The 19,734-nt window shown below is 36.2% G+C and overlaps 1 protein-coding gene across 4 annotated transcripts in view; it reads left to right on the top strand.

Moving 5' to 3' along the window:
- The window catches only part of ITGB1 (integrin subunit beta 1), a 45,385-nt gene extending 26,587 nt beyond the window's left edge, over positions 1–18,798 (top strand). For 3 of the 4 annotated variants that reach the window (XM_045069213.1, XM_004774281.3, XM_045069212.1), the window contains exons 7-17: positions 1,404–1,559; positions 2,332–2,427; positions 2,682–2,771; positions 5,657–5,797; positions 5,963–6,162; positions 7,944–8,182; positions 8,406–8,628; positions 9,251–9,483; positions 11,187–11,353; positions 12,296–12,376; positions 17,578–18,798. In XM_045069213.1, the coding sequence (XP_044925148.1) occupies positions 1,404–1,559; positions 2,332–2,427; positions 2,682–2,771; positions 5,657–5,797; positions 5,963–6,162; positions 7,944–8,182; positions 8,406–8,628; positions 9,251–9,483; positions 11,187–11,353; positions 12,296–12,370 (1,620 nt within the window). In that variant the 3' untranslated portion in view covers positions 12,371–12,376; positions 17,578–18,798. The remainder of the gene's footprint in view (positions 1–1,403; positions 1,560–2,331; positions 2,428–2,681; positions 2,772–5,656; positions 5,798–5,962; positions 6,163–7,943; positions 8,183–8,405; positions 8,629–9,250; positions 9,484–11,186; positions 11,354–12,295; positions 12,377–17,577) is intronic. The other variant, XM_045069214.1, reaches the window with a different exon arrangement.
- The last annotated feature ends 936 nt before the right edge of the window (positions 18,799–19,734 follow it).

Raw genomic sequence — 19,734 nt, forward strand, 5'->3', positions numbered from 1 at the left:
TTTTTTAAAGATTTTATTTGACAGAGATCACAAATAGGCAGAGGGCAGGAAGAGAGAGAGGAGGAAGCAGGCTCCCTGCTGAGCAGAGAGCCTGATGCGGGGCTCCATCCCAGGACCCTGGGATCATGACCCGAACTAAAGGTAGAGGCTTTAACCCACTGAGAGTTAACCCACCCAGGCACCCATGTATTAGTTAGTTTTGATTTCTCCCTAGGACAGTTGTCAAAGGGTAGCCTCTGCTTTTAATGCGGAAGAAAGACTAATATTCCTGGTACTGCCTCGCCTGCCACCCTTCTCTTGGAGCTATTGATTCATGATCCTGTTAGCAGCTCAGTGTGGAGAGAACATTGTCTGGGCTGCTCCATCTGTGCCTCAGTCTTTGGGATTAAAACAAGCCATAGCACCCACGGCTGCTGCCGTCCTTCTGTGTTTTACCATGCTGACTGAGAGCAACCATTCCGCCTGCTTCTCTAGACGCAGCGTCCTAATGCTTGGATCACCGGCATCAGTGCCCTCCATTCTTGCCTTCAAGGAATTTACAGTTTTATGGGGCTATACACAGATGTATTGAGTAAATTTAGACAAATACAATTATAAATTTACCATAGAGAGAGAAGGATTTTTTTTGCTACTTTATTGGGTTTTTTTAAGATTTTATTTTTTAAGTAATCTCAACACCCAAAGTGGGGCTTACAACCCCTACATCAGGAGATACATGTTCCACCAGCTGAGCCAGCCAGGTGCCCCTTTATTGCTACCTTAAATCCTTTGTTGAATGAGTAGGAGAATAAAGTACGAGAACAAGTAGTACCGATGAGGCATGGTGGGTGGAATTAAGCAGGGCAGGTCTTGGGAGAAGATCATTTCTTCTGTAGTTAAAAAAAAAAGAAGGCCTAATGTGGAGTCTTGATAAAGGAGGTATATACTTTTGAAGCTAAAAGCAGGGTGAAGGATGGATGGGAACATGAGAGTAGCAGTAAGGTGAAGTACGGAATGGGCTGATACATTTTTATGCACCCATTGAACACCTGCTGTTTGTGAAGCCCTATGCTGGCTCCTGGAGGTATGATGATGAGCAGAGCCAGATGTGGTCCCTGCCGCACATGCAGTGAGCTTACCCTGTGCTCGGGGAGGGAGATACTGGTTTTAAAAGATACAGTTTTTTAAAAAGAGCTGAGAGAAATGGACAAACAGGCAAGACACAGTTTTCCTGGGGGATGGAGGAGCCCTCTGTCATGGTCTCTGTGCAGGTATCAGTACGAATGTTAGCACCGCAAAAAGACAAGCTACGGGGAATGTCTAGAATGAGGTTAAAAGTACAGTGGGAGCCTATGTGAGGATGACAGCTTCATGCCCAGTGATTGTGGATAGGGTATATAAGCTGAAATCATTTTCTTTTCAAGTCCTTGATCGGCTGGAGGAATGTTACACGGCTGCTGGTGTTTTCCACGGACGCTGGGTTTCACTTTGCCGGAGATGGCAAACTTGGTGGCATTGTTTTACCAAATGATGGACAGTGTCACCTGGAAAATGATATGTACACAATGAGCCATTATTATGTGAGTGCTGAATTCCTTACATATTAAATGGATTTATGTGGGATTTTGGTGTTTAATACTAAATATAGTGTGGGCGACTGGCTTGTGGGTTTGTTATTTTGGTAAGTACAGGCCCTAACCTAATGTGCAAGGAAGCTAGTGCCTGTGTCTGAAGATGTGGTTTTGTGCTTGTTTCCTGCTGCGTAGACAAGGGCCTCATTAGGTGAAAGCAGCTGCTTGGACACTCTCACTCCATGCCTCCGCTCATCGCTATGTGTCTTTTCCCTTGCACACATCATTTCATAGCAAATTTGGTACTATGTCCATACAGATGATTTGTATAGTCCAATACTCCTCCTCTTATTTATATAAGATTTTTGGAAGTAGGCACTCTGCTTTTACCAAAAACAAAGATTGGCAAATTATTCAAATTCTAGAAGCAGTCTAAACCTGGTGAATTTTGGTGATTCATGATATAACCTATAGTTATTGGCAGTTCTTTAATTTTATTGTTCTAACATTTAATAAGCATAGATCTTGCTTTTTAACACCTTTTTATTGTGGAAGTTGATTTATGTGTGTGTGTGTGTGTGTGTGTGTGTGTGTGTATATGAAGATAGAAGATTAGAAACCCACATGTACACACCTCCCACTTCAGCAATTATTTGTGTTATTTCAAGCAGGCTTGTATAAGCAATGCAGTTAAATATGCAAATCATCATTTTGAAAAAGTATTGAAAAACTTGGAATACATTGGATGTAATTACATACTAAATTTTATTTCATTTTGTAGGATTATCCTTCTATTGCTCACCTTGTCCAGAAATTAAGTGAAAATAACATTCAGACAATTTTTGCAGTTACAGAAGAATTTCAGCCTGTTTACAAGGTAAGTATATGTGTGTGGAAGCAAAATATGTCTGATTGAAATATGGGAAGGTGTTACTAGCCAGACAGACTGGATTTTATAGTAGTGCTTTCTATTTTTAATTACATCTAAGACTAGTTTTTTTCAGGTTTGACTCCTTAAGTTATTTAGAGACTGTCTAGGGCGCTTATACTTCAGTATTTTACATATTCAGTCTGTGCTTATCGGTTGAATGAATACTGTTTGTATTCACAGTTTTTATCTTTTAATTTCAGGAACTGAAAAATTTGATCCCTAAGTCAGCAGTAGGAACATTATCTGCAAATTCCAGCAACGTAATTCAGTTGATTATTGATGCCTACAATGTAAGTACATTCTGCATAAGATCTCTTTTAAACAATACCCTGTTGAATGTACTTTGCCCAGAGAAAGTAAATGTCCCTTCATACATGATTTAGCAACCCAGAGGACAGCGTAAAACTAACATGTTGTGTATCTGGAGCAAAAACCACTTACATTTTCTTACAGAAGCAGAATTATGTACGTATCCTAAACAAAGCAAAAATACATTAAAGGCATGTTGGGGAGGTTTCTAAATGTCTGTTTGATGTTATTAAGTAGGTTTCCTTGTTGGAAAACAAGTGAAACATAACTTATATTTAGACTTAAAAGATTACCTCTGTCTCCTCTCCCCCTCCCCCCAGTTTAGATTCATCTCTTTTGAGGAATTGTTCTGGAAAAGCTTTTTTGCCAGTTCTTCTCTTGCCATGGATTCAGAGATACAGTTTTCTATTCTTAAGAGATACAGAGGCACTCATATATACGTTTGCCATAAAATATGTACATAGTTAAATATATGTGTGTGTGTGTGTGTGTGTAAGAGAGAGAGAGAGACTTGGCAATTTTAGAAAGATTGATATGATTTTTTTTTCTTCCCTCACACATGGAAGAAAGTCGAATTGTCTAGAGCTCTAATCCAGAGTACATTTAGTGATTCTCATTAAGCATTGGTGAACAATCATTTTAAGTAGTCAAAAGATATTTGTAATATTGTACCCATTATGTTTCTACCCCTCAACCTTTTGACAGGTTGAATTTTAGATACTTTTTACCTTATGCTGAGGACGGTTTCCCAAAATGTTTTGGAAAGACCCTACTCAAAGAGATCCTACTCAGGGAGGGTTTTTTATTGCAAAGATTTTCAAGACTCTAAATTATTCCATGTCTTCCCTATAGTTGTTCTCCAACTCAACAGAATATCGCATTATTTTCCTAACTCACATGCATGTAGGTGTGTGAATGAGAGACAGCTTGCCGCCTGGTCTGTAATGGCTCCTAAACAGATTTGTTCCTAGACTATATAGTCAGTTGTTTACCTGTGTCCTTAGTTGGCTGGAAGTGGTAGGGCCAGAGGAGAGCCATATTGCCAATGGGGCAATATGTTCTGAGTTCTTAGGATTCCTCGTATTTAATCTGAAAACTTTTCTGTATTGTATGATCAGCAATAATTAAGCACAAATACTCCTTTTTTTTTTTTTTTTAAGATTTTATTTAAGAGCGAGAGAGCACGAGCAGGGGTGAGGGGCTGAAGGAGAGGGAGAAGCAGACCTCTCGCTGAGCAGGGAGCCTGATGCAGGGCTTGATCCCAGGACCCTGAGATCATGACCTGAGCAGAAGGCAGATGCTTACAGTTAAGGGTCTGAGCCTTCGAGTTAAGATTGAGCCACCCAAGCCCTCCATCTTACTTTCTTTTCTTAATTTTTAAATATTTTATTTATTTGTCAGAGAGAGGGAGAGCACAAACAGGGAGAGTAGCAGGTGGAGGGAGAAGCAGGTTCTCCATTGTGCAAGAAGCCCAATGCTGGATTGGATTCCAGGATTCTGGGATCATTACTGGATCCAAAGTCAGATACCCAACATCTGAGCCACCCAGACATCCTGAAGTGTAGTTTTTATGTGGATATGTTTTCGTGCGTTGTGGGCTGCTGGATTGCATGGTTAAGACAAGTTTATTTTATTAAGAAACTGTCAAAGTATCTTCCAAAGTGGTTGTGTCATTTTGCAATCCTACCAGTAAAAAATGATCACTTCTGCTGTGCCACATCATTATCAGCATTTAGTCCTGTTGTTGCCTGGACTTTGACCATTCAATAGATACATAGTAATGTCTTATTCATGTTTTAAATTGCATAGAACTGATGACATGTAATGTGAAACATTGTATGCGATGCTTATTTGCCATCTGTCTTCTTTAGTGATGGGTTTTTGGGACTCCTTTGATTTCTTTTTTCTTTTTTTTTTTTGTCCTAGTATTTAATTTGCTTGATCTTTTGTAAAAACACAAATGACATAAGAGTTGACATAAAACTTACACTTGTTAGCACAATCTGTGGTTTTTGGACTTATCTAGCCCTGATACCTTAATGCAGTATCCAAATTAAAAGAGGCAACTGTCCTTGTGCTTAAGGCTCAAGAGAAAGACAGATGTCTAAAGGAGACCCTCCAAAGAAGGTTCATAAGAAATAAAAGTCTTAACCTAAAGGAACGTATTACATTTTGCCTTTACTACTGAATTTTAAAATTTTGGTTTCCATGGTGATATATATTTTAAAGAAATGACAAAATGAATATGTGTGTTACAAGGGGATTCTTTTTTTTTTTTTCATGAAATGGTATTTTTTTTTAATTTATTTTTTATTTTCAGCATAACAGTATTCATTATTTTTGCACCACACCCAGTGCTCCATGCAATCTATGCCTTCTATAATACCCACCACCTGGTACCCCGACCACCCCCTGCCCCTTCAAAACCCTCAGATTGTTTTTCAGAGTTCATAGTCTCTCATGGTTCACCTCCCCTTCCAATTTCCCCCAACCCCCTTCTCTCTATCTCCCCATGTCCTCCATGCTATTTGTTATGCTCCACAAATAAGTGAAACCATACGATAATTGACTCTCTCTGCTTGACTTATTTCACTCAACATAATCTCTTCCAGTCCCGTCCATGTTGCTACAAAAGTTGGGTATTCATCCTTTCTGATGGAGGCATAATACTCCATAGTGTATATGGACCATCATGTACAGTATTTTGAAGAATTTTGATTTGAGCCTGTTTCTCTGTAGTCATGTGTTTTCTGGTCATTCAGGATTTGGTTCCAAATCTTTTATTTAAATAATAACATTTCTTAGTAGTTCATTTTGCCTGTTGGTTTTATGCATTCAGTATATTTTATAGTTGTCTTTCTTTCAGTCCCTATCCTCAGAAGTCATTTTGGAAAATAGCAAGTTACCAGAAGGAGTAACAATAAATTACAAATCTTACTGTAAGAATGGAGTAAACGGAACTGGGGAGAATGGAAGAAAATGTTCCAATATTTCCATTGGAGATGAGGTAAGTTATATAAGCATTTTTCTGAAGAAAAAGAAAAAAAAATGCTTGTTTATAAGCAAATCTAGTTTATAATTTGAGAAATAGTAAAAGAAATGAGCATTTTGAAATATTTTTTAACAGATTTAAATTGCCTAGTGGTTAATTTAATTGTTTTTTTCCTTCAAGGTTCAATTTGAAATTAGCATAACTTCAAATAAATGTCCAAATAAGAATTCTGAAACCATTAAAATTAAGCCTCTAGGCTTTACTGAAGAAGTAGAAGTTATTCTTGAGTTCATCTGTGAATGTGAATGCCAAAGCGAAGGCATCCCTAGCAGTCCAAAGTGTCATGAAGGAAATGGCACGTTCGAGTGTGGAGCTTGCAGGTGAGCTGAGGTTGATGGAGAATGACAGAGAGAGAGCTACATTAGGTTTAGAAAGTTGTGGGCAGGCTCTTTTGAGAAATCCAGAAAAAAGTCTGTTTAGAGCAAGTAAATTCTTTGTTTCAACCAGTGCTGCTCACCATGAGGTCAGTTTGAGGATCTTGTGTGGTATTTATAGAAAGTTCTTCCCTGCCTTCTTTTTTGTCAAGAAGATGTTCTTTGAAATAAAAAATTTTATAGCCATCTAAGACATACATTTAACAAATTGTTAAGGTAGCTTTTGGGTTTTTCCCCTCATATAGTAGCAATCTGAATTTTCTAGAGCTAAATAAGCTTATATAAAATACATTTACAGAAAGGGTTTTAGGAAGATATATCAAACTTCCAGTGGTTTTATCGGGGAAGTGGAACCAGGAAGCAGTAAAGGGTGTTCACCTTGTGCATGTACTTCTGCATTGTTGGAATAATTTTTTAAAAACAAATATATTTTGTGAAAGTAAAAAGAGAAACTATTTTTTGAACATGGAATCTACTAATAAAACTACAATCGAATCATTTAAAAAAATTTTTTTTTACACTGTGGTGGTTACCTTTTAATTAAAAATTAAGATTGAATAGATTCTGAATATAGCTTTCTCCTTGAAAGATAGGAGGAAGAGGAGAGTATTTTGATCTAAAGGTCAGCCCCAAATGACTAGGCGTTGAAGGGTTTTTAATCATGAGAAAAATAAATGGCTGGATTTCACCATCTGTTACTAGTTGTCTATTCTAGATAACAATTTAAATATTACATTTTACTTTTTTATGTTATATGTGTCCTGATGGAGTCATGTAGATCCATTTTTAGTAAAATTCATTAACTAAAGAATCTTAAAAATGTCTTGTCTTCCTGGGACTCCTGATGGTTCAGTTGGTTAAGTGGCTAGCTAGCTCTTGATTTCAACTCCAGTCATGGTCTCAGGTTGTGGGATTGAGGCCTAGGAGCATTGGATCCAAACTCAGTGGGGAGTCTGCTTAAGGATTCCCTCTTTCTCTCTCTTCCCCCCGCCCCCAGCCTGCGGGCCTGCGTCCATGCTCACTCTCTCTAAAATAAATAAATCTTTAAAAAAACAATATTTTGCCTTCCTCCCCTTTACATTATTTACATAATGTATATACTAATATACATTAGTATATTTCCAGTGTCCTTAACCCTTGGCTGTTCAAAAAATGCAGTGTGTCCGAAAAGTCTGGACCCATAGGATGTACCTGTTTTTAAATAGTATATTTTTAAATGCTGTGGTCAGTATGTTTTTCTTTAACTTCTGTGCACTTTTTGGGGCGTGTTTATTGTACTTTTTTAGATTAATGGTTGGACCATTGCTTTAAATTTAGAGATGCTTCATCTATAATACCAAATGTGATAGCATATCATTTGAGAACAGAACTAACATACTCTTTTAAAGTAAGTTGTTCCTATATTTCCAAATGTTTTGTTTACCTGTTCAGTGCTAGATGATATTTTCATCCTGATCAAAATGGTTATTTTCCTGAATACATTTTTTTCCCCTAGTCTCTTTCCTATATTCCATGTGAACTTAGCTGGTGCATGCACACATACATGTGTGCACATATGAACACTTTCATACATGTCTGTGACATGTGGTGTGAACACTCCCATTAATATAATTGTATTTTGAAGATACCATTCACAGTCTTGTTTCCTCTCCCCATCTTTCTCACAGTATGACTTGTTATTTTAAATTTTTATTTTATGTGATTGAAATTTTGGGTTCTTTCTTTAGGTGCAACGAGGGCCGAGTCGGTAGACATTGCGAATGTAGCACGGATGAAGTGAACAGTGAGGATATGGATGCTTACTGCAGGAAAGAAAACAGTTCGGAAATCTGTAGCAACAATGGAGAGTGTGTCTGTGGACAGTGTGTTTGTAGGAAGAGGGATAATACAAATGAAATTTATTCCGGAAAATTCTGCGAGTGTGATAATTTCAACTGCGATAGATCCAATGGCTTAATTTGTGGAGGTGAGAAAAGGGTCTGAAAATCGTTCTAAAGTGTGATTTCATCTAATACAGTAAAAAAGCATTAGGAGTTTTCTTGGTGAATAAGTAGAAAAAGGGCAGCACTGTAGGGTCCGTGTATCCTTAGCTACGTGTTCTTCTACATCACTGCTTATTTTGACTTTGAAGTCGGTGCCATGGTTGATATCTTTACCACTGTTGTGAGAAATGATATTCTTAATCCCAGGAAATGGTGTTTGCAAGTGTCGCGTGTGTGAGTGCAACCCCAACTACACTGGCAGTGCCTGTGACTGTTCTCTGGACACAACTTCGTGCCTGGCCACGAACGGACAGATCTGCAACGGTCGGGGCGTCTGCGAGTGTGGCGCCTGTAAGTGCACTGACCCCAAGTTCCAAGGGCCGACCTGTGAGATGTGTCAGACCTGCCTCGGTGTCTGTGCGGAACATAAGTAAGTCCTTCCCAGGTGCCGGAAACAGTTGGTATTTGCTGTCTGTTGACCTGTGTAGTATTAGACTAGAACCAGAATAGTACTGATACTCGGTCACGCTGGAAATAAAATCTCTGACACACGGTGGCCCGCTCTGCGTCTTAAAAATCCTTTCTCAGTTGCTGGTGTTTGTTGTATGATACTTAAGTTTGTTATAGGAGAGTAGTTGGTGCCATCGTTTTGGTCCGAATTGGCTATGTCTTTGACTCCACATGGTGACCTTTGTGAATTAGTATTACCACTTGTTTAATTACTGTCTCTTGACTAAACTAAGCAAAATTGAACGTTTTGCCTTTTGAAGAACTGTTGTATCAACAACGCATTGTTGAAATCATTTTGGTTTTGTGCTATGCATTTATAATGTCTGTTAAGGTTAGTCTTATTTTACTACTTTTTTACTTCTCTTTTTGATTTTAGTTTGAACTGTACTATGTAATTTCACTGGGGAAACGAGCATTTTTATATTTAATTTTTCCATCTAGAAGTGTCCTGTGTGCCTCCATTTATTCACAGGAAATAGTCTTTCAGCAAATACTCATTTTAAATTTTAAATACTTTTTTAATATAATTTGTATTTTCACAGAGAATGTGTTCAGTGCAGAGCCTTCAATAAAGGAGAAAAGAAAGACACGTGTGCACAGGAATGTTCACATTTCAACATCACCAAGGTTGAAAATCGGGACAAATTACCACAGCCAGGCCAGGTTGATCCCCTGTCCCACTGTAAGGAGAAGGATGTTGACGACTGCTGGTTCTATTTCACATACTCAGTCAATGGGAACAATGAGGCCATCGTTCATGTTGTAGAGACTCCGGGTAAAAATCTGATCGTTGTACATTCTTTTTCTTTTTTCTTCTTTCTGCTACTACTTAGGCCTCTTGGCATTTTCTCTAACACCCAATGATAGCCTCCAGCTGGATTATTTTAGGTTCAAGTTAAGGCAGTTTAAATCTCAAAGCTTAAAATAGTATTGTTAACTATATAAGACATAAGGAAAAGAGAAAGCAGGTCTTGAATGTTAGGAGTGGAGAGTTTGAAGACTAAATGCGTGAATCCACATAAAACAGTTGGCATACACTCAGCATACTGCCGGACTCTTCTTTAACCAAGAACTTACTAGGACTTAGATCATTATTGATGACGCTTAAGTTTGAGGTTGATTTAGGTTTAGGTACTACTGGGAAAGATAATTTGTTAAAGGATATTGTAAAGCATGAAATTTTCAGCTTCTCAGAAGATGAAACATTTTTTATTTTGATTTTTATAGACACTTTTTTGTATATTCTCTCTACATTTGTATACAGGTTTTTGTGAAATGTAAATTTTCATTTCTTTTGGAAGTGTAGTAGGAATGAATTTCAGAGCATATGGTGAGCATATGTTTAACTTTGTAAGAAATAGGCAAACTGTGTTTTTGGAAGTTTCTGTATTGTTTTGCATTTCCAGGTATGTGTTTGACAAATATTGTTTACCAGTTAATGCTTCCTTCTCTTTTCACCTTTTTAACAGTGTTTTTTAAAAGAAGCTTTAATTTTGATGAACTACAGTTTGTCAAGTTTTTCTTTATGGATCTTGCTTTTACTATTACATTAGCACTCTTTTCCTAACTCAGGATCAAAAGGACTTCTCTCCTGTGTTTTCTTCGAGAAGGTTTATAGTTTCTGGTTTTCCATTTAGGTCTATAACTCATTTTGAGTTATTCTTAGTATATGGAGTGAGGTTCAGTTTTTTGCATGTGGATGTCTAGTCTTTCTAGCACTGTGTGTTGGAAAGATTGACCCTTCTCTATCTTTGTTGAAAAATCAGATGATCTTATGTATGTTGGCCTATTTCTGATTATTTATTCTGTTCCATTAATCTGAGCATCTGACCTTTAGCCAATATACCACAGTATCTCAATTAGTGTTACTTCATAGTTAGTCTTGTAATCTGGTGATAGGAGATATCCAACTTTGTTCTTTTCCAGAGTGTTTTTGAAACACTTGTAGTTCTCTGCCTTCCTTGTGCATATAGAATTAACTTGCTGATATCTATAAAATTCCCGCCAGGATTTTGATTGGGATTGCACTGAGTTTATGTAGATCAAATTGGGGGAGAAGTGACATCTTAGCATTTATTCAGGTCTTTGATTTCTTTCATCAGTGCTTAGTAATTTTTGCATGCAAATCTTGCCCATATTTTGTTGGATGTGCACATAAGTACTTCATGATTTTCGATGCTATTGTAAAACATATTATTTTCTAAATTTCAATTTCCAGTATGTAGAAATGAACTTCTGTATAATATAAATGCATATAGTTTTTATTTATTGATCATGTATCCTATGGCTTTATAAAGTCACTAACAAGTCACTAACTAGAATCATTTTTATAGATTCTTCAGAATTCTTTTCATTTACTTATTTTGGGTTTTTATTCCTATATGTTTTGGATACGAGACTAATGAGGTCTTTGTAGTTTGGGCCGTACTTTGCCTATATCATTCCTTGTGGGCTCACTCTTTCCTTTTGATTTTACAGAGTGTCCTACTGGTCCAGACATCATTCCAATTGTAGCTGGCGTGGTTGCTGGCATTGTTCTTATTGGGCTTGCATTGCTACTGATTTGGAAGCTTTTAATGATAATTCATGACAGAAGGGAATTTGCGAAATTCGAAAAGGAGAAAATGAATGCCAAATGGGACACGGTAAGTTGCAGAACATCTAAAATGTAAGGAGGTTTACAAAGTCAATGTAACACTTCTAAGGCTTGTCTGTTAACTCTAAAACTGATTATTAAAGTCCTCTTTAAGTATTTTTATTTCTCCGGAAGTTCGTCCCTCAGAGAACTTGTATTTAGTGAAAAGCAGAAAACATCTTAAATATATCCCCTTAAAACAAGACATTTTAAGAAAGGATCTTCTGAATACTGTGGTCATTGTTTTTATTTCCTAATTGTGATCTTAAATCTGCTCTTCTGCCTTTTCTCATCTCATGTAAAGTAGAATTCTAAATAATGTTACCTGTGTAAAAAGATAATCAGTGGAAAGCTTCTCTCTCTCTCTCCTTTCTAATGAAGAACCTTAATCAAAAGCAGCCAGACTCAAAAGGCTACACATTTTATGATTCTACGTATATGACATTGTGGAAAAGGCAGAACTATAGGGGCAGAACTAAATCAGTGGTTTCCAGAGGCTGGAGTTGGGGGGAGAGGGCACAAGGGATCTTCTTGGGATGATCTTGCTTGTGGGTATGTATGTACAACTCTATACTTAAAGGGGGTATATTTAACATTCTGCAAATTACAACTTAATAACATTTGTAAAAATTTTTAAAAGCTGTGAGTGAGTGGAATGTTGTGCTAGCATATAATGTATTTTGAAATATGAAGTCCAAGGGTGGGGTGGCCAAATGTTGGCCTTCATATATTTATCTTTTGACACAAGAAGGCAGTCTTTGGTAATTTTAAAGTATAAATGAATTTTAGTCATTTGCATTTTACTGCAGTTTGTTATTTTTTATATAATGATATTTGGAAGTATAAAAGTAAAATTTATAACATAGTGAAAATTCTCTTATAGTGGTTAAACACTATACATGTCAATTTTTTTTTCTGATGAAATCATTAGAAACTATTTCTTTTACTTTAGCAAGAAAATCCGATTTACAAGAGTCCTATTAATAATTTCAAGAATCCAAACTATGGACGTAAAGCTGGTCTCTAAGTTGCCGTTCGTATTTTCTTTCATTTTCTGTCTTTGCATGTGAACTCGTATTATTTTTTACTGCACTGTGTGTGCTTTATCACTGGTGCTGTTTTTTTAAAGTCTGGCTTTATTTATACGGCTATATTGTGGCTTTTTTTGGTGTGTGTGTTAATTTAGAGTTAGTGTTTCCAAGGGCTTTAAAATCAGCTCTCTGGTGCAGGAGCAGCAGCTGGGTTGTAGTAAAAAGAGGACGTGCTTTGTGGTCAGACCGACCGGGGGTCAGAGCCCAGCCCTTCGATAGCATTGAGCCGCGTGGCTGTTCAGAGCTTAGCTGTCACATCTTTAATGGGGAGCTGTTAATAACCTCTGTTGTGTGGGTGTGGGTGTCTGGCTAATGAACTGCGTTTGTGATACCAGCCTGTCACTTATAATTTTCACGATGCTTCTGCGCTTCAGGTGGCATTATCCTTACATATGAGTCACTATATGGAGATTTCAGGGTGAAATAGTGAAAAATAAAAGTGAAATCTAAATTGCAAGATAGTAAAATAAATGTGACCTGGTGAAACATTGGTATAATATGCAACGACAGTATCATTGGTTCTAGAACTATTTGGAGATTCTCTAGTTCTTGATTTAAGTTGAAATTCCATTAAAAACCAGAAGACCTTTTATTTATGTATTTTTTTTTCTGGTTATTGAATGGTTCTAATATTCAAATCTAACACTGAACTTCTTAAAAAAAAAATAAGACTTTAAAGAGAAAGTCCCATTTACAGTTTTAAATAAAAATTTAGTTGAAAATTCAAAGTTGTAATAAGGCTTGCTTTTCCTATTCACTGAGCTAGGGTCATCTGTTTTGGTGAATGTACATTTTACATGAATGACAAATTTATTATTTTTTCTTTTGTTTTATTATTTTATAAAATATTATTAAATATTATTAAAATTTTATTTTATTTTATTTATTATTTTTTATTTTCTTTTAGTGGTCAGGATTTCCTTATATCTGAATTTTCATGAAATGCTTCTAGCATATTTTGATACAATTATGTAAGTCTCCAAAACTGATTTAAAAGGTTATAATAAGAACAGATTCTCTTGGTTGGTGATTCAGAATTCCTCTTTGCTTTCCCAAGGACATTTTTTAAAAATTTCCCATATTAGAAAATGGAGACACAGAAGGGTTAGGTAACTTGACCAGGCTCACACAAGACTGGTTAGTGGAAGAGCTCAGAATCAGACCCAGGCAGTTTGGACTCCAGGGTCTGTGTTCTTACCCACTACAGTGTACTAGCAGCAGTCACTCACCTTCAGGAGACTCTGTTACCTGGTAAGAAGAGGTAGATCATTCTTTATAGAGAATTTCAGCTTTTTAACGCTTGTAGTAACTTAGAGTAACATTGTAATATTAATGCATTGGACAAACATTGTAACAGACATACCACTTAATGACACTTTTTTTGCTTATTTACTGAGAGTATACTTTAAATACAGGATTGCTCAGTGTTTTTAAGACTGTTGGAAACCATTACTTGTCAGATTTTTCTTTTATTTCTAAGCAGATTTTAAGACTTATTCAATGGCAAAATTAAATTTGATGGCAGAAGATTACTGTCACATTCATATATGGGCAGGCTGGTACATTTTTGTAGTAGTCTAGACTTGGTGTGTTCTCTTTCCTTAATCCTTTCCATGGAGTATTTTTAGAAGGAAACAGATTTGCTCAATTTTCTTCCTTCTTTCCATCCATCCTTCCTTCTTTCCTATCCCCCCTTCCCTCCTTCCTTCCTTCCCTTTTTTTTTTTTTTTTTTTTTTTTTTTGGTAGGTCAAATATTGACAATTCTATATGGTTACTTCTCAAATGAGTTAAATTTCTGTGTATTCTATTAAAAGGTGTAATTTCTACCTTTACTACACATGAAATTGTACACTGAAGGAAATTAATCAGTAATAGTGAAACTTAAGGTTTATATCATTAATTTTGGCTAAAATTACTTCTTCAGCCAACATAAGCCTTTTGGATAACTCAAGAAGTAAAAGTTTCATTAAAATTTTATTATTCATTATTGAAATCCAATAAATTAATGGCTACCGGTTATTCTGAGATGTTTTCTCACAAAAAATTAAAGTAGAAATAAACAATAGAAATTAATGTGCATTAAGCAATGAAAATAAATTTTGATTGTGAAACACTTTTCTGATATGGGACCAGCGTTTACCAATCAATGAATTATGTCGTTAACATATTTCAGGTAATGAACAGACATTGTAATTACTTTATGTCGTAAGACTATTATGTAGGTAAAGTCAAATTTATTAACTTTATAATTTTAAAGTGGATTAAAAAATTGTCTATCCTCCTTGCTGTTATGCAAATTTAAATGCAGCTTCCTAATCTCTCACAGTTGTGTGTTGTCTATCTAGTATGTTATCTTATAATCCGTAATGATTCTGTAGCCACTGCTCTCAGTCATTCCAGTATAAACATAAAGATGACATTTTACTGAGTGCAGAAAACTTCACTGCTGAATATAAGCCTTTTCTCTCGATTTAAATATGCTTTTAATTTTTTTTTTTTCAAGATAGGGGTGGGGTTGCACTCTGAACGATGGAAACTAATCTGGTTTACTTTAGTTTACCTCCATTTAAAAATGATGCCTAACACAGATAGTTTAATTTTACCTCTAACCTTGCATGTTAAACTTTTGTTTGGATGTAATAATAAATATATAAACATTTGTGTATATGAAAAGGCACTTTTCTCCAAAGGTAAGTTTCTGCCTTATGTACTTTGGACTCATCAGTAATTTGGGTGTTTTTTTGTTTTGTTTTGTTTTCTGGGTTTTTTTATTTTTGGGGTTTTTTTTTTTTTGTTTGGTTTGGTTTATATATGAGTTTACCCCCCTTACAATTCTTAAGTAGGAAATATTTGATCTAATGTATTGTTTTAAAGAAAAATCGTGATATGTTTTTGTCAGTATATTTGGAAGAATCTAGTTTTAGCATCATGGAAATAGAATGGAAATAGAGAGTTTAACTTATTTGTACTATATAACTTGCTAGGAATGTAGTTGCCAGGATCCAGTTTCCTGTCTCCGTTATGAAGTGTCAGTTGTAATATCTGTATAATAATGTATTAGCTTCAGTTGGATAAGAGATAAGAAGTTGATATCCTCCTGTATTTTTTTTAATCATCCAGATTATATAATGTTTGTCTCTGAGGGATCCTGAGTTCCATGCTTCTGAAATGACTGGTCAAGTTGTATTTTGTGGGGTGGGATTGGGGTTGGACTAAAATATAGTGTCCTGTCTTAATAGGAATTCAGACTAACTGCTGAGCTGAAGTGGTAGTGGTTTATTTGATGTGTTTCAGGACCACCCAACTTTACACGCTATACTTTCCTCAATGATTTCCTATCTGTGCAATAAAATTCAGTCTTTCCAGGGTGGCCTACAGGACCTTTAGGATTTGGCACTGTCCTTCTCTCTTGTCTCTTCTCCCTTGCTGACACCTCAGGACATACACTTACACTCACACTGTTAAAAACTTCTAAACTCTATGTATTTCTACACAAATGTGACATTTTTTCCCCTAGACCTTGACTGCCTATGAACTTCGATTTTCCTTGTGTTTCTATTTATCTTTTAATATTTTATCTATAATCAATTTCTCTGAAAATACCTTTAATCTTCTCTAAGTCCCTTTTTTCTTTTACTGCTCCCATATTGTGTACGTAGTTGTATTTTGTACTGTATCAAAGTGCCTTAACTTATTTGCATGTGTGTCATCCACCAGATTGTACCCTAGTAGAGGGCAAAAATTGCAGCAATAAAAGCCGTATCCAAATATAATCTGCAGTGAAGTATAAATAAATTTTAAAAGCAAAAATCACTATTTAGATGCTTTCTACAAATATTTTTAAAAGTCACCACAAATGGCTCTATGGTACAATACAAAACCAAACAGCATTTCAAAGTCTTAATTTTTACCTAAAAATTAATACCTTAAGTTTTTATTTAACATTTATTGATTTGTGCTCACTGTAATTTCCTCTGATAGAGGATTATGGCCATACTTCTCAGTTGGCTTTTAAGGATAGGAGAAAGAAACTGCTATAGTAGATATTGAAATGTATCACTCTTAGCATAAGGGTTTTGTAAGGGTTTTGTTCTTTTTTGTTTTTGTTTTTGTTTTTTAAGAAAATGGTAGTGTGGGAGTGTATGTTGTTTGCCTGCTGAAAACATCAGTGCCTGCATATTTTTGGATCTTGGAAGAGCTCTTTTATTGATGGCTTGGAGTCATTCGCTGGGCTTGATTTCAGTACTCTTTAACACAATTTAGTATTGCAATAAAGATAAAACATTTTACCAGTGTGATACCGAAGGTTAACAATTATTTCATGAAGAATGGTATTATTTGTGTTAACATTTTAAGCAAATTTGGCAATGTGACAACTTGTGGAGGCACAGGACCCTCAGCAATCCTGTGACAGACAGCCTTGTCACAGGACTGTCTCTATCAGTAAGTTCTGTGGTGGAAGAGCCTCAGGAGAACGCTTCCCTCACAGAGATGACAGTACAGGATTCCCAGGAATTATCAAGAACCTTCTTACCCACAATGAAGGGTTAAGAATCAGGCAATTAATGCCAGAGGGGTTAATTCTTCTTTAAGACAGGCATTCAAAACTATAGTTGAGAGGAGAGAAGCCTTAATAAATAGCACATTCTCTGCCATGGAGGACATTCTTAATCCTGCTGTGTAGAAGGACTCTGGAATGAAATGATGCCAGATTACAGGGTCGCCTTTCCACTTCAAGAGCCAAGCTTTCAGGTTTCATTTCTGTGTAAACTTTTATGAATGCCTTTTTATTTTTTTTTTTTAAGATTTTTATTTATTTATTTATTTGTTAGAGGGAGAGAGAGAGAGAGAGCACGAGCACAGGCAGGTGGAATTGTAGGCAGAGGCAGAGGGAGAAGCAGGCTCCTTGCCGATGTGGGACTCGATCCCAGGACGCTGGGATCATGACCTGAGCCAAAGGCAGCCGCTTAACCAACTGAGCCACCTAGGCGTCCCATGAATGCCTTTTTAAAAATTGAGTGTGATATCTGGACAGATAAGAATGGAAAGAATGTCCAAAAATGACCATTCACTTTCAATATTGTTTAATAATACTACACGATTTTAGTAAACCGATTGTTTTTCTTACTTTTTTTTTTTTAGGGTGAAAATCCGATTTATAAGAGTGCTGTGACAACTGTTGTCAATCCAAAGTACGAGGGCAAATGAGCGTGACCTGTGCAGACTGACGACACTGAGTGCAGAGTGGTAATTTTCACAGTCACAGTGAGGTAGCTTTAGGGCAGTAGCACTATGATTTCTCTCATGTGCAGTTTTTGGAAATGTACAATATGTATAATTTAAAAAGGTTTTTATTATTTTGAAAATAATGTTATAACCAATGCCAGGGACTGACAAAAAAACTTGAGACACGATGCTTATCCTCCTCAGCGAAGGTCACTTTGTGCCTTTTTGACCTTTTCCTCCTGGACTGTTGAAATCAGGCTCTTACTGGGGATTAAGTGATATTGCTAGAGTGATTGAAAGGACAGTAGTTAAAGTAACGAGTATGCTGAGAGTTTCCATTAATCAAGTATTAAAATTGATTTTTAGCTTTACAGATATGTCAGGTTTTAGTTTTACAGAATCCAAAGTAAATGTCCGACGTAGCTAGTTTAGAATTGTTTTAAATTTGTTACTTTGCTCTTTGCCTAGTAGACAAGACTGATAACATATCTGAAAGACTGAGCATATTGGGAATTACTGGTGTAAAATAGTTGAAATATTTGATCTACAGAGGCCACGGGAGAAAGAGAGTTAGGAAGGGAAAACATAGCTTTAAAACCTGTGTGCCATTTTAAGAGTTACTTAGTCTTGGTAACTCGTTGCCTTTACTTTAGGAAGTCAAGCCTTGGATAAAAGTAATGGGAAATTTTCTGCAAAAAAGTCCTTAATTTAGCATCATTTACATAATGGCCTTAATTTACAAAATATTTGCTGAATTGAGGACCTTTGGGTGAATTTATTTTATTCATTGTATTTCTTTTAAAGCCTGGTGCTTTTTATCACCTCACCTCTTCTAATCATTTAATGTATTTGTTTGCAATTTGGGGGTTAGACTTTTTTTTTTACCAGTACTTTTTCTTTGACATTTCAGCTGTAAATTTGCCTTTTTAATGAACATGTGAAGTCCTCAGTCCTCACTTACGTCCCCCCTTCGGCCCACGCTGTAACAGACCACTGTATATTTCCTTCTCACCATTTGCCCGTTTTGTTTCATCCTAGTCACATTCTTGTGTTAAGTGCCTTTTAATTTTAACAGTTCACTTTTTACATGCTGTTTACTGAAGTTATTTATTAAATAAATATGCCTAAAATATGTAAGTTGGATGTTTTGCTGTTTTGTCAGTTTCTGTGCATGACATTTTTATAGCTTAGACTGACTAAAAGTATTTCTGGTTAATGGATATTTCACTTAAGAAGATAAAATATATTTCTTAAAAAAAGAAAAGATGTGCCAGCGACAGAAGGAAAGTGGTGTGATCAAAGAGATTTTTCAGACTGTCTCTGGGCTCTTTAAATAATAGTGGTTAAATCCTCAGCCCTCTCTGGGCCACTCGCTCCCTGCTCCCTGCACCCTGCGGCGGGAGATGGCTTTCATCCCTGCATCAAGCAGGATTAACTCTGTGAGTATCTTAGAACTGGTAACTAGAAGCTGGAAATTGTTGTTTAAGATCCAGACAGGATTGTTACTTTTCTTCCTTTTTTTTTTTTTTTAAATATTTATTTATTTATTTAAGGGGAGAGGAAGAAAGAGTAGAGCAAGAGGGGCAGAGGGGGAGAGAGTCTCAAGCAGACTCCTGGCCAAGCCCAGGGCTCAATCCCACAAGTCAGTTCACGACCTGAGTTGAAACCAAGAGTGGAGCCCTCAACTGACAGCACCATAGGTGTCCCTGTTACTTTTCTGATAAGGAAATTTTATTTTCATTTGGTTTTGGTTTATTGGTGAGAAAGTATGTACACCTATAAAACATACTTGTGTAAAGTATATTAGAAGACATAATTCTTCCTAGAGCATACAACAAGTGTCAGCAACACTTGGGGGGAGGACTGTGTTCAGACTTTCAACTTCACATTTGCGGCATCCTCCCGTTTCTAAAAACTGGTGTCCGTTTGTACTTATTCCACTTAATTGTATTTCCTAGCTTAGACTAAACCATTTTTAATATTATAGGAACAAAGGCACTGTTGTATACATACATGTTTTTTTTTCCTGACATATATGTCCTTGAGGCTGAAATATGGTGAATTTTCAGGTTT

This window comes from Mustela putorius, unplaced genomic scaffold (genome assembly GCF_011764305.1).
Source record: "Mustela putorius furo isolate JIRA1106 unplaced genomic scaffold, ASM1176430v1.1 tig00003913_pilon_pilon_pilon, whole genome shotgun sequence".
Classification (NCBI taxonomy): Eukaryota; Metazoa; Chordata; class Mammalia; order Carnivora; family Mustelidae; genus Mustela; species Mustela putorius.